Here is a 13,223-nt window from a genome sequence, read left to right as displayed (position 1 = left end):
ACCAAATCAAGTTACATCCTGTGGCTGGCAACCCAGAAACCTTTCTTTATGGCTCTGGGCTTTGGCTTAGAGCAGGGGTCCCCAGCCTCTGGGATCTGATGCCTGATGATCTGAGGTGGAGCAGATGTAATAATGGAAATAAGTGCACAATAAATGTAGCGCGCCTGAATCATGCTGAAACCATCCCCCCACCATTCCATGGAAAAACTGTCTTCCATAAAACTGGCCCCTGGTGCCAAAAAGGTTGGGGACTGCTGGCTTAGAGGCCTCCATTTTTAACCCTCCTCCTCACTGCTTCTGGCACACACTGATCATCTCTGGCCCACACTCAGAGCAACACAGCTCCATGAGTTTCACCCGATCATGGCACACCTGAGAGAAATGGGCTGAATGTTTGTGGTCCCCCTGTCCTCAAATTCACATGGCAAAATCCTAACCCCAAATGTGATGGTACTAGGAGGCGGGGCCTTTGGGGAGTGATTACATCATGAGGATGAGGTCCTCGTGAATGGGATTAGTGCCCTTATAGAAGAGACCCCAGAGAGACCCCTCAGCCCTTCCACCACATGATAACAAGCAAGAAGATAGCCATCGATGAACCCGCAATCAGGCTCTCACCAGATATCAAACCTGCTGACACCCTGAACTCAGATGTCCACCCACCAAAACTTTGAGAAATAATATCTGTTGTTTAAGCCACCCAGTCTATGGTATTTTGGTTTTAGCAGCCCGAACAGACTAAGACACACCCAGACACTCACAGATACTGTTATTTTCCCTCCCTTTCTGACCTGCCACACCTGATCAACAATTTTCCATGCTCAAATTCTTCCCCCTAGAAAACCAAGTAAGCACACAGATTAAACTCATCATTGAGGTGACAGTATCCAATAGATGGCCTTAAACAGAATAAGCTTCCAACAGAAACAAGAGTCACATTATCTGTAGCTTCTGACCACCCCTGTGGGGGGAGGGGTCTCTTGGTTAACAGGTAAGTTCAGCATCTTTTAATGTATGATTTATTGACTCCACTTTGCATTCCCCACAACTACTTTTTAAATATTTACTTCTCACGGTTCAAGCTGCCCGTCCTTCGTGCCCTCCCCCCATATGCACGCGGTCTCTGCTCTGCTGGGAACATAGAAGCAACAGGGCTGAGCCCCCTCCACGTTTCTCCCCTCATCTCCAAGTGGGTCTCACTCCTGCTTGCAGGAGGCGGTGTCCCTGCTACCTCCCTCCCTGTCCTTCCACAGGAGCACACTCCTGTCTCCTGTCACTTTCTCCAGGATCCGGGCTCCCTGGACACCTCCCTTCTCTGCCCTGCACTCCGCATCTCTGTCTGTCCACAGTGTCCTCCCCCACGGCGCTTAAAACTCACTTAAGTCCATCTCTTCCTAAATCCTTCTTCCCTTAACACCACCTCATCCACAGACTCCTTCCCCCCAGTCTCCTTCCCCTTCCCACAAAACTGCTTTGCTTTGTTTGCTTCGCTCTTTTTGGTCGTGACCGGAGGCGTGTAAGGATCTTAGTTCCCTGACCAAGGGTTGAACTTGCACCCCGCTGCATGGAAGCGCTGAGTCCTAACTACTGGACCGCCAGGGAAGTCCTGAACTTGTTTTAAACCAACTAGTTTTTACACACTTCTGGGTCAGGATACCTGGCCTTCTCAGGACAGGATACCTGGCTTCTCACGTCACCACCCCACTGAAATCATGCTGACTGTGGTCCCGTGAGTGTGAGACGTGCCCAGCCTCTCACAGACCCCCCCTCTACTGCTCCGAGGTATGGGACAAGGCGGAACCCTCTCCTTGTCCTTCGGGACACGTCCCCTGACCGCCCCCTTCCCACCGCCACCGTCCCTGGCTTCTTTTCCTTCTTTGCTGACCCTCGGACTCTGATGTTCTCCAAGGGCCCACTCATATGCAGCCTTCTTCCAGGCTCACTTGCTACCATCTCCAGCCCAGATATCTCTGAAAAAATTCAGACCCCAAACAAAGTCTCCTGAGCTTTCAACAGAACAAGCCCAACACCGAACTCATTCACTTCCCCATTCTCCAAGTGTGCGGTTTCTCCTGCAATTCGCCTTTCAGTTAACCACCACTGAGCCAAAACCTGGAAATCGACCCTGATCCCTCAGCTGGTCACCATATCGGACCAAAAGTATCTCTCTTTTCTTCAGCACCACCACCCAGCACGTACCCCAGCCGCTCCTCCAGGCCATGCGGGGAGCTCCGTGCGGCTCTTTCAGACCCTGTCACCTCCCCACTCTTTATTCATTCTCAACTGCTCATCAGAAGCATCTTTCCGAAGTCCCGTCCTAGTCCCACCATGTATCGACTGAAAGCAGGTAAAGGTTACATTTCCCAAAGTACTGTTTTCTGCTTTGTTTTACCCTTTTCTGTCCCTGGACTCTTGGAAAACCCCACACGCTTAGAGATGCACTCCCGGCTGGAAGTCAACCCTCTGCACACACGCTCAGGGCTCTGCTTCCCCGACGCCCACCTCGTTGATGCCCCGTGATTCACGGGACCCAGGCAGCCCTCGGACTGGTGAGTCCTCTACACAGTGGCTCAGACAGTAAAGAATCTGCCTGCAATGCAGAAGACCCTGGGTTGGGAAGATCCCCTGGAGAAGGGAATGGCAACCCACTCCAGTATTCTTGCCTGGAGAATTCCATGGACAGAGAAGCCTGGAGGGCCACAGTCCATGGGGTCGCAGAGTGAGACACGGCTGAGCGCCTGACACTACTGCGACCACTACACCTTGCCGGGCAGCCTCGCCTCTCACACGCCCCACTACACACCCACCCCAGTCACAGCCGACCACTCCCCGCTCTCAGCACACACAGCCTCCTGTGCCCGCAAACTGCCCCCTCAGCTACCTACTAAACCACCCTGCGAGCCCCACTTGCAGCGTGCCCCCTCTCTCTGAAGTCTCTTTCCTTACAGAACCCCTTCTCTGGGTGTCGCCTGCTCAGCTGGCAGGCACGTACTCAGCCGTGTTTCTCCCCACCAGTCCCGCTGAACAACAGAGGCCCTGCTGCAGGCGGCTCACGACTCTGCAGCGGCTCCCAGGGCTTTTGTCTACGATAAACACAGGCATGACGGTTTGTGACCGTAAGCATTACTCGAGCTTGTCTGAAGTTTATTCGCTTATCTTTTCCCTCTCTGATTTTTCATTTGAACTATTTAAACTCATCTCAAAAAGTGCTTGTGGCTTTTGTTGTGGTCCTAAGGCTAGCAACCATAGAAACTATCAACGTTAAACCACAAAGGCAACTATTCCAAAAATGCTACGGACAAAATGCATTAAGGGGTCACTACAGAGGCACTCTCTTTGAATAGAAATTGAATGACAGGAAATCTACAGGTAAGTCTGTCTTCATTTTAATGCAGAGTGCACAGCTGACATTTTCCATCACTAACCTCACACAGAAAAATCAAAACATCCATACTAAGCATTATTTTACAGCTCCAGATAAAGTGAATATTATTAGTACGGAGTGCTTGCTCAGGCGCTCAGTCGTGTCTGACTCTATGCGACCCCATGGACTAGAGCCTGCCAGGCTCCCTTCTTTCCATGGAATTCTCCAGGCAAGAACACTGGGGTGTGTTGCCATTTCCCTCTCCAGGTTAGTATGGAGAGTCTCCCGCAAATTTAATAAAGCTGGAAGTGGATTTGCCCTCTGGAGAATCTATAAACCCTAACAATAAAGAAGTATTCACTCATATTGTATAAATAACATCTAAAATAGATTTTATAATGTAATTGACTGAATGTGAAATAAATGCTGAAACCCATGCAGTCAACTGTACGTGAATTCCAACTGGAGAAGTTCACTCTTTATCTTTATGGTAATCAAGTGCCAGTAAAAATCAAAAAAGACAGCCAGATAATCAAACTCCAATTTTAAGCTCTAACCTTATTTTCAGTGATTACAGGGAAATTCAGTATCATTCCTACCTGAATGGTTTTCATCTAAGTAACTCATTTTTTTACACAGCCTTGCCTTAACTATTATTTGGGGAGGTATGGGATTCAATCACTTTGTGTGACATTATGACATGATATTTATAATTAGGTATTTTATTATGCTTTTCTCTGTCATTGATGGGAAAAAAATCTGCTAATTAAAAAAAAAAATTTAAGGATGCATAGGTAAGTAAAAATAAATGCCTTCACTCTATACATTTCTCCTAGGTTTCTTACTCCCCTTATCACTGTAAAATCTGGCTCCATCATTCAAAGAAATGAGGAAAAGGAGAGGGCCTGCACTCTGGAGCCCAGGAGCCCCAGCAACTGAGCGCACACGCAGCGCCCCAGGGCCTGCGCTCTGCAGTGAGAGGAGCCCCAGCAACTGAGCGCACACGCAGCGCCCCAGGGCCTGCGCTCTGCAGTGAGAGGAGCCCCAGCGACTGAGCGCACACGCAGCGCCCCAGGGCCTGCACTCTGGAGCCCAGGAGCCCAGGGAATAGCAAATTACAATAGCCAAGCTTCAGGTGCTGTGCTTCTCTTTATCCTCATGATGCTGACATACGATTCCAGATTTTACAGACAGGCAAACTGAGGCTCCGCTGTGCAGTGGTCACATGGCTAGTAAGGGGGTCTCCAGGGCGGCTCACGCCAGCCCTCTTGGCAGAAGCCTCAATGTGTGGTGGCTGTGCCCGTGGCCCCCTCCTCAAGAGTTTCTGCATGTGACCAGATCTTCTATTAAACGTCCCATCATGCTGGCCACAGCTAACTGGACAAGGGACTGGAGCTGGACCCAAAGCCAGCAGAGCCCTGAGGAGTCCTTCTGTGAAAAGGTGGCTGGACAAATTGATGTGAATCCTCCTCTGCAAAAGAATGCAAGACTGATGGAAGCAGAGGGAACGAGCAGGCACATCAAGACATTCCGCGAAAGGCAGGGAGGTGCAGCCGTGACACCATCTTTCAAGCCAGTGACAGGAGCGTTCACGAGTTACGGGGCTGGGGGACGGGGAGGGGAGAGGACGGGGGACAGGACGGCCTGGCCGGCAGGCACTCCAAAACAGGACTTCAATTAGCACCCACAAAGCACTAATTAAGAAAGTGGCAGCTAAACCAAGAACAGAAAGACTTCCTAAAACTGTCAACTCCTGAATATGCAAATTATGAAAATGAAATTATTGTAATCAATATTTCAACAGAGCATCACCCAGTAGTTTCAGCACTGCACAGACAGAAACATTCATTTTTAGAAGGCCTAAACTGCAATGACAAAGTGGACAATATATAGGGACAAAAACCACAGCTTCAGTCCCTATTATGGGACAGTAAAGGAGGTTACAATACTAGAATCAACTGAAATTTAAGGAAAAAACCAATACTGAGGCCCCAGGCTTCCCTGATGGCTCGGCAGTAAAGGATCCACTTGCCAGTGCACGAGACATCAGTTCGATCCCTGGTCCAGGAAGACCCTGCATGTCGAAGGCAACTAAACCCGTGTGCCGCAACGACTGAGCCTGCTCTCTGGAGCCCAGGAGCCCCAGCGACTGAGCACACACACAGCGCCCCAGGGCCTGCACTCTGGAGCCCAGGAGCCCCAGCGACTGAGCGCACACGCAGCACCCCAGGGCCTGCGCTCTGCAGTGAGAGGAGCCCCAACGACTGAGCGCACACGCAGCACCCCAGGGCCTGCGCTCTGCAGTGAGAGGAGCCCCAACGACTGAGCGCACACGCAGCACCCCAGGGCCTGCGCTCTGCAGTGAGAGGAGCACCAGCGACTGAGCGCACACGCAGCGCCCCAGGGCCTGTGCTCTGCAGTGAGAGGAGCCCCAACGACTGAGCGCACACGCAGCACCCCAGGGCCTGCGCTCTGGAGCCCAGGAGCCCCAGCGACTGAGCGCACACGCAGCACCCCAGGGCCTGCACTCTGCAGTGAGAGGAGCCCCAACGACTGAGCGCACACGCAGCACCCCAGGGCCTGCACTCTGCAGTGAGAGGAGCCCCAACGACTGAGCGCACACGCAGCACCCCAGGGCCTGCGCTCTGCAGTGAGAGGAGCCCCAACGACTGAGCGCACACGCAGCACCCCAGGGCCTGCGCTCTGGAGCCCAGGAGCCCCAGCAACTGAGCGCACACGCAGCGCCCCAGGGCCTGCACTCTGGAGCCCAGGAGCCCCAGCAACTGAGTGCACACGCAGCGCCCCAGGGCCTGCGCTCTGGAGCCCAGGAGCCCCAGCAACTGAGTGCACACGCAGCGCCCCAGGGCCTGCACTCTGGAGCCCAGGAGCCCCAGCAACTGAGTGCACACGCAGCGCCCCAGGGCCTGCGCTCTGCAGTGAGAGGAGCACCAGCGACTGAGCACACACTCAGCACCCCAGGGCCTGCACTCTGGAGCCCAGGAGCCCCAGCGACTGAGTGCACACGCAGCGCCCCAGGGCCTGCACTCTGGAGCCCAGGAGCCCCAGCGACTGAGCGCACACGCAGCGCCCCAGGGCCTGCGCTCTGGAGCCCAGGAGCCCCAGCAACTGAGTGCACACGCAGCGCCCCAGGGCCTGCACTCTGCAGTGAGAGGAGCCCCAGCGACTGAGCACACACTCAGCACCCCAGGGCCTGCACTCTGGAGCCCAGGAGCCCCAGCGACTGAGCGCACACGCAGCGCCCCAGGGCCTGCACTCTGGAGCCCAGGAGCCCCAGCAACTGAGTGCACACGCAGCGCCCCAGGGCCTGCGCTCTGCAGTGAGAGGAGCCCCAGCGACTGAGCGCACACGCAGCACCCCAGGGCCTGCACTCTGCAGTGAGAGGAGCCCCAACGACTGAGCGCACACGCAGCACCCCAGGGCCTGTGCTCTGCAGTGAGAGGAGCCCCAACGACTGAGCGCACACGCAGCGCCCCAGGGCCTGCACTCTGGAGCCCAGGAGCCCCAGCAACTGAGTGCACACGCAGCGCCCCAGGGCCTGCGCTCTGGAGCCCAGGAGCCCCAGCAACTGAGTGCACACGCAGCGCCCCAGGGCCTGCACTCTGGAGCCCAGGAGCCCCAGCGACTGAGCGCACACGCAGCACCCCAGGGCCTGCGCTCTGCAGTGAGAGGAGCCGCCGCAGTGAGAAGCCCAAGCACTGCAGCAAGGACAGCCCCCGCTCGCCGCAACCAGAGAAAAGCCCTCACAGCGACAAAAACCCAGCACAGCCAAAGATAAATAAATTAACAAAAAAAAAACGGAGGCCCTACATCCAGTTAATAAAAATCAGAAACTCAGGGGTTGGGCCCAAGAATTATAAAAGCTCCCCAGGCTACAGATCAGTGAGTCTGTGACCCAAGGATCACCAACATCAATGTGACCTGGGAGCTTGCTAGAAATGAAACTTCTCAGACCCCACTCCACATCTACCAACCAAAACGCTGACGGTTGGGCACAGAAATATGCAGTTTACAAGACAGTCCAGAGATTCTAATGCACCCTAAAGTGTGAGAACCATGGCCTTAGATGATAATAAAAGGTGAATCTTACTTTTATAGTTATATAGTATCTATCAAAAATACACTGAAGACAGGTCAACTTCCTCAATAAAGAAAAGTTATATAAAGACATAAAAAACACACTTAGGACATTAAAAATAAGCAATTCAAAATAATGATTATTTATATTGTTCAAAATGTTCAAAATAATGTTTATTTAAATTTTAACTATATAGAGATCATGATACTAACTTATATGTATGAAGTATGCTTAAAATCGGGGGGGGGGGGTGGGGTGGTGCGTGCAGACACAAACAATGAAAAATTGCAACTAACAGCTCTGTGGCTTCTGAGTGACTATAGAGCTTTTTTTTTTTTTTTTAATGATAATGTATTATCTTCATAATTTTGAAAAAAACATATTTAAAATACAGTATCTTGACGTTACCTCATATTATACACAAAAATATAAAACAAAATTATTAGAAGTAAATGAGAGAGTATTTGTATGGCTTTTGGGTAACAAGAAAAGCTTGCTTGAGACCAAGAGAAGTGAAAGCCTTAATGTGATTGATACACTTAGAAACAAAATTTTAAAATAAATGACTCCATAAACAAAATGAAAAGACGAGCCAATTACAATACAAATAGCAGACAGTAGGACACCACTAGAATATACATAAAGAACTCCCACTAAACAATAAGGAACCAATAAAGCAGTGACTGAGTCACAGGAGAGAAAATTCAAAACTATTCACAAACTCAGGAAGAGTCACTCAAGGCCGCTAGTAATAAAGAAAAGTAATTTAGACAAGATACCTTTTTAAATTTACCATAATAGCAAAAAATGTTTTATCCATAAGAAAGGCAAAAATCAAAAACAAAACAAGGCAAAAATCTTAAAATCTAAAAACAAAAAAGAAACAAATAAAAGTGTTTTCTTCAGCAGAATTTATGTATATAAAACAGCCATCATTCTATTCTAATGTTTTTAGTGCTTCGGTTAAAAAAATTCTATGTAATTCAATAGGACCCCATGGGGAATTTATGTAACTATATTCATTGTAATCATATAATAAACGTATAATTATTTCAAAAAAAAAAGAAAGGCAAAAATCTTAAAAGTCCATCAGTATCAGAGTGATGCATTCGTGGTTTGCTCCTGGGGATATTAACGGGTATCGCTGCTGTGGAGTGCAACCTCGCCAGTCAGCCCAGCAATTACGCTTCTAGGCACAAAGAAATGCCTGGTGTCCTTACAGCACTGCTTTGTGATAGCAAAATATTAGAAACAAACTAAATTTTCATCAGAGAGAAAGGTAAATGAAATATCATACATTTATCCAAAAATAAACTATACAGTGGGCTTCCCCAATGGCTCGGTGGTAAATAATCCACCTGCAACGCAGGAAACACAGGAGATGCAGGTTTGATCCCAGGGTCGGGAAGATCCACTGGAGGAGGACATGGCCACCCACTCTAGTATTCTTGCCTGAAAAATCCCATGGACAGAGGAGCCTGAAGGGCTACAGTCCAAAGGGTCGGACACGACTGAGCACACACACACACACAGTTCACTTTTTTATACTGTACAATAGTTAATGACAATGAATAGATCTCTATGTATCAACATGGACAGTTCTCAAAAAATAACTAAGAAAGCAAGTTAGAGAAAAAAATGCGATTTTAAAACCATTTATATAAATTCTTAGAAAATTAGAATATTTCAAAGGCTTTATCTATATAAAAGATATTAAAAGCACTCTAAGAGTAATTTTAAGAATACACATGAAACTCACAACAGAGGTTATTTCTGCGCAAGTGAAAAGCTTTTCTTCAGTTTTTCAATCCTCCTCCCTCCTACAAAAAATTGCTCTGCACCCCCCAAAAGTCAAATATAATGACATGCTACACGATATGAACATGAGCATCCTGATAATGACCTGAGTGTGGTGTGCTCAAACCATGTGAATTTTATTATGTTATTATAATACAAGCACACAGTTGAAGTGAAAACGAGATGAAACTTACGCATGTAAGGCAGTTTTTCTGGGCAGGGGAGGTATGGTGAATATGTGAAGTTTTCCGGAAGATATGTTGTTGTTTGAACGAGATAATCACTTGAATTATTGCCTTCAGGATAATCTTAGAGAGAGAGAGAAAAAAGTTACGACCAAAAAATTGCCTTTTGCTTTGCTCCTAGTATGAAATATGTCGCTGTCACTGTGTAAAGACTACACTCTGCGATCCGCAGCAGCACTTAAGAGGTAATTATCTAGAAAGAACGATGGAAAAGCAAAGTACACCTGCCGGGACTGCTCTCCCGTTCACCCTTCACGGCTGCCAGAAGGGACCTCTCAGCATGATTTCCCCGGGGACCCTGGGACGCGTCTGGGAGAGGAGCGGCCGGATCCGTGCGTGTACACACACACACAGCAGACTCATCTGCGACCAGCAGAAAACACCTGCTCCCATCCCTCCCCCAGCCGAGCTAGATGCAAAGGGGGAGTGAAAGTATAGCAGGGGTGTGAGAGCGTGGGCTCAGCAGTTGTGGTGCACGGGCTTACTGCCCTGCGGCAGTGGGGTCTTCCCCGACCAGGCATCGAACCGGTGTCCCCTGCACTGGCAGGGAGACTCTTAACCCCCTGGCCAAAGGAGCCACCACAATGAGAAGCCCGTGCACCGCCACGAAGAGCAGCCCCTGCTTGCCACCACTAGAGAAAGCCCACGTGCAGCAATGAAGACCCAGCACGGCCAAAAATAAAATACAGTAATATATATATATTAATATATATATAAAGAAAGTGCTGCAGGAGGATCATCTCCACTCTCAGGCAGCCCAGGGTGCTCTGGACACCCACATGGCCACAGCACGCTGCATGTGCAGCCACAGGGAGCAGACGGTGGGAGTAATGTTTTCTCACCGCCTCACACTTAAGAAACTGAGATTTACCCACTCAACTGACTTCTGCAATACAGCCCAATTAAAAGCCTTAAATTAGTCATACCCAACCCGTGGGCTGCAGTTTCTGGAGCACCCTGGAACTATTATTGCATTAGGTCTATTATTTTTAGAGTCAGCAAATTATGGAACACAGAGGTACTGGTTTAGAGTGCCAAAATCAAGTACTGAGTTCAAATCCTGCACCAACAAGCACTAGCTTGGTGGTACAAAGCAAGAGAAGAAAAGCTTCTCTTCTGCACCTGCCTCGTGTTGTCATTTTCAGATTTCAGAAACATAAGCGTACAAAGTGCTCAGAACAACCCCAAGTCCATATGCATATCCAGGAACTTCAGCTATGAGTGACTGCTTTAGAAATGAGCCCCTCAATCTGGAACAATCAAGAGCCTTAGGAATTTTTTAACTTAGAACCAAGAAGATGACATCTCAGTCCCTTTCTGGAACAAAGTTCTGAGAAGTTCTGAGAAGCAAATCTGGGAACCATGACCTGCTAGCTTCCTGCTATGCAAGAGGAAGCTGGTCTAAGAGGATGAGACCAGCAAGCAGTGAGTAAGAGACGAGAAATGGAAACGGCTGATTACACCACTGTCTGTCTTCTGGATCACAAACTCTGTACCCACAGGAAATGAAGTTCCAGCAGCCACTTTGGAAAATGTGAAGACTTTATTTCAGTCCTCAGTAATCTGCTCTAATGAAAAAGGCATTCCTATAAGAACTGGCCAGCAAGAAGAGAGTTAGGAAAGGGGAAAATGGACGTATGACTTAAAAGGGAGGTCTGCCTGCCAGTAATCAGCAAGCACAAGACTGAGGGTCAAAATCACAGGCTTACTGAACTGCAAAAGTTAAACCTTCTCACCGCAGACTCCTGGAAATTAAATATGAAGCACATGAGAAGAATCAAAGAAACCTAAACATCTCTGGTCCATATCATGACCTAACATAAACATTCATGCATCATCAAAATACAACAGATGAAGGGAATGACCTGGTGATCAGTGGTTAAGATTTCTTGCTTTCACTGCCAGGGGCCCAGGTTCAATCCCTGGTAAGGGAACAAAGATCCTGCAAGCCACAGGTGTGACCAATAAATAAATAACAAAGTAAACTGAAGACATTCTTAAAAAACACACACACACAGTAGATGGAAATGCAGCCAGGGAGCCAGGAAGACACTCTGGAGCAAAGACACACACCCCACCTTCAGGCCTACCTGCTGGAAGGGCCCTGCAGACCAGAACCCCTTGTGAATAAGTGGAAACCCCTCATGAATTTGGCAAGTTGTCAGTCAAGTTTGAAGGTAAGTGTATTACCAGAAAACCTCAACATGACAAATAGGGCCCAGTGATGGTACAATGGCTAAGACCTTTTCCATCGGAAAGTGAGAAAGTCCCAGTAACAAAGTCCTCCCCAGCTCATGCCTTTCTCCAGGGAAGCCTGCAGTGTATTTGGTAAGGAAGGCCCTCCAAGACAGAGGGCAGAAGGGTTCAGCAGACATTAGCAGTTTTTATGCCAATATATGCAAGGACAGACAAAAACCACAGAAACAAACCCCTCTAGGAGGCCACACCTGTATCTCATCCATAGATACCGAAAGATTTAAAGATACTAAACATGACATAAGTGTGCGTGCCAAGGCACTTCAATCCCGTGTCTTTTTGTGACCCCATGGACTGTAGCCTACCAGCCCCCTCTGTTCATGGGATTCTCCAGGCAAGAATACAGAGTGGATCGCCATTTCCTTCTCCAGTAGATCTTCCCAACCCAAACAAATCCTTATCTCCTGCAATGGCAGGTGGGTTTTTTTACCACTAGCGTCACCTGGGAAGTTCTGAAATAAGTGTCAGAAATCCAATAAGGTTCTTTTTTAAAAATCCTTTAAAAACTATATATCTAGATATATGTATCAAATTTCTACTTAAAAAAAAAAACAAAAAACTTTTCTCCTTTTATGGGGACTCAAACTATGCCAGCCAAGCAACTACTCTATACTGTGCATTTGTAGGAGCTGAAAATAGAAGATAAATAAGCTTGTCCCTGGGAGTCCACTGCCTTTCTGTGTTCCAAAGGCCCATTTTCTTATAATCCCGAAGAAGATAAATATTAACACACAATCCCAAAGTAATTTCTTAATGCCATATAAATTTAAATAAGAGCATTTTCTTACTATACATAATTTATTAATTCTTGTCATTAAAGCCCCGGCCCCTTATCTTAGCCGCAGACTCTGACTCTAAAATCCACATACAAGTCACAGAGCTCTCCAGACGTCTCTGCAAAACAGACTGTTAACAGGGCTCCCTTTGGGGAGTCTCGTGTCAACGGGAGGGCTGGAGGACTGTTTTCACTTTTTATTTTCATGCTAAAATGACTCACTTAGTCATGAAAGAATCCACGAATCACTTTTATCAGTTTATGAAGAATCAATTTAAAAAAACCCTCAGAGACATGCTGTATCATTATATTTTATCCTTTAAATACAAAGTTTTTTAGCTAAAACACTTGACTCTTGACAACATCCTTATAAATGAACAAGATCTCAACTCATTGTCAGACTAATACAAATGTCTGTACCCTTCAGTAATGCATCCAGAGGTAGTTACATCATCCCAGTGTATTGTGTATATAAGAACTATGTACCCCCTTGCCATATGTCTGTAAATCTCTTTCAAATGAAATCAAATTGCCTTTGATTTCTAGCATCTAATACAGCACCTACAACACAGAAGACACTTACTACAAATGAATACTTCACAACTGATAATGTGGCCAACAATGATTTAAACTTTGGGAGACTATGATGTAATAAACCCACAAAATTGTTATTCCTACCAAAGTGCTGAG

General features: G+C 47.8%; 1 protein-coding gene across 2 annotated transcripts in view; it reads right to left on the bottom strand.

Annotated features, from left to right (window-relative positions):
* B4GALT6 (beta-1,4-galactosyltransferase 6) overlaps positions 1 to 13,223 on the bottom strand; it is a 69,504-nt gene that overhangs the window by 29,943 nt on the left and 26,338 nt on the right. For both annotated transcript variants that reach the window (XM_061130706.1, XM_061130707.1), the window contains one exon: positions 9,452 to 9,565. In XM_061130706.1, coding sequence (XP_060986689.1) covers positions 9,452 to 9,565 — 114 coding nt within the window. The remainder of the gene's footprint in view (positions 1 to 9,451; positions 9,566 to 13,223) is intronic.

This window comes from Dama dama, chromosome 27, assembly GCF_033118175.1.
Source record: "Dama dama isolate Ldn47 chromosome 27, ASM3311817v1, whole genome shotgun sequence".
NCBI lineage: Eukaryota > Metazoa > Chordata > Mammalia > Artiodactyla > Cervidae > Dama > Dama dama.
The sequence above is the reverse complement of the archived record's forward strand: the minus strand, read 5'-3'. Positions and strand labels throughout refer to the sequence as shown.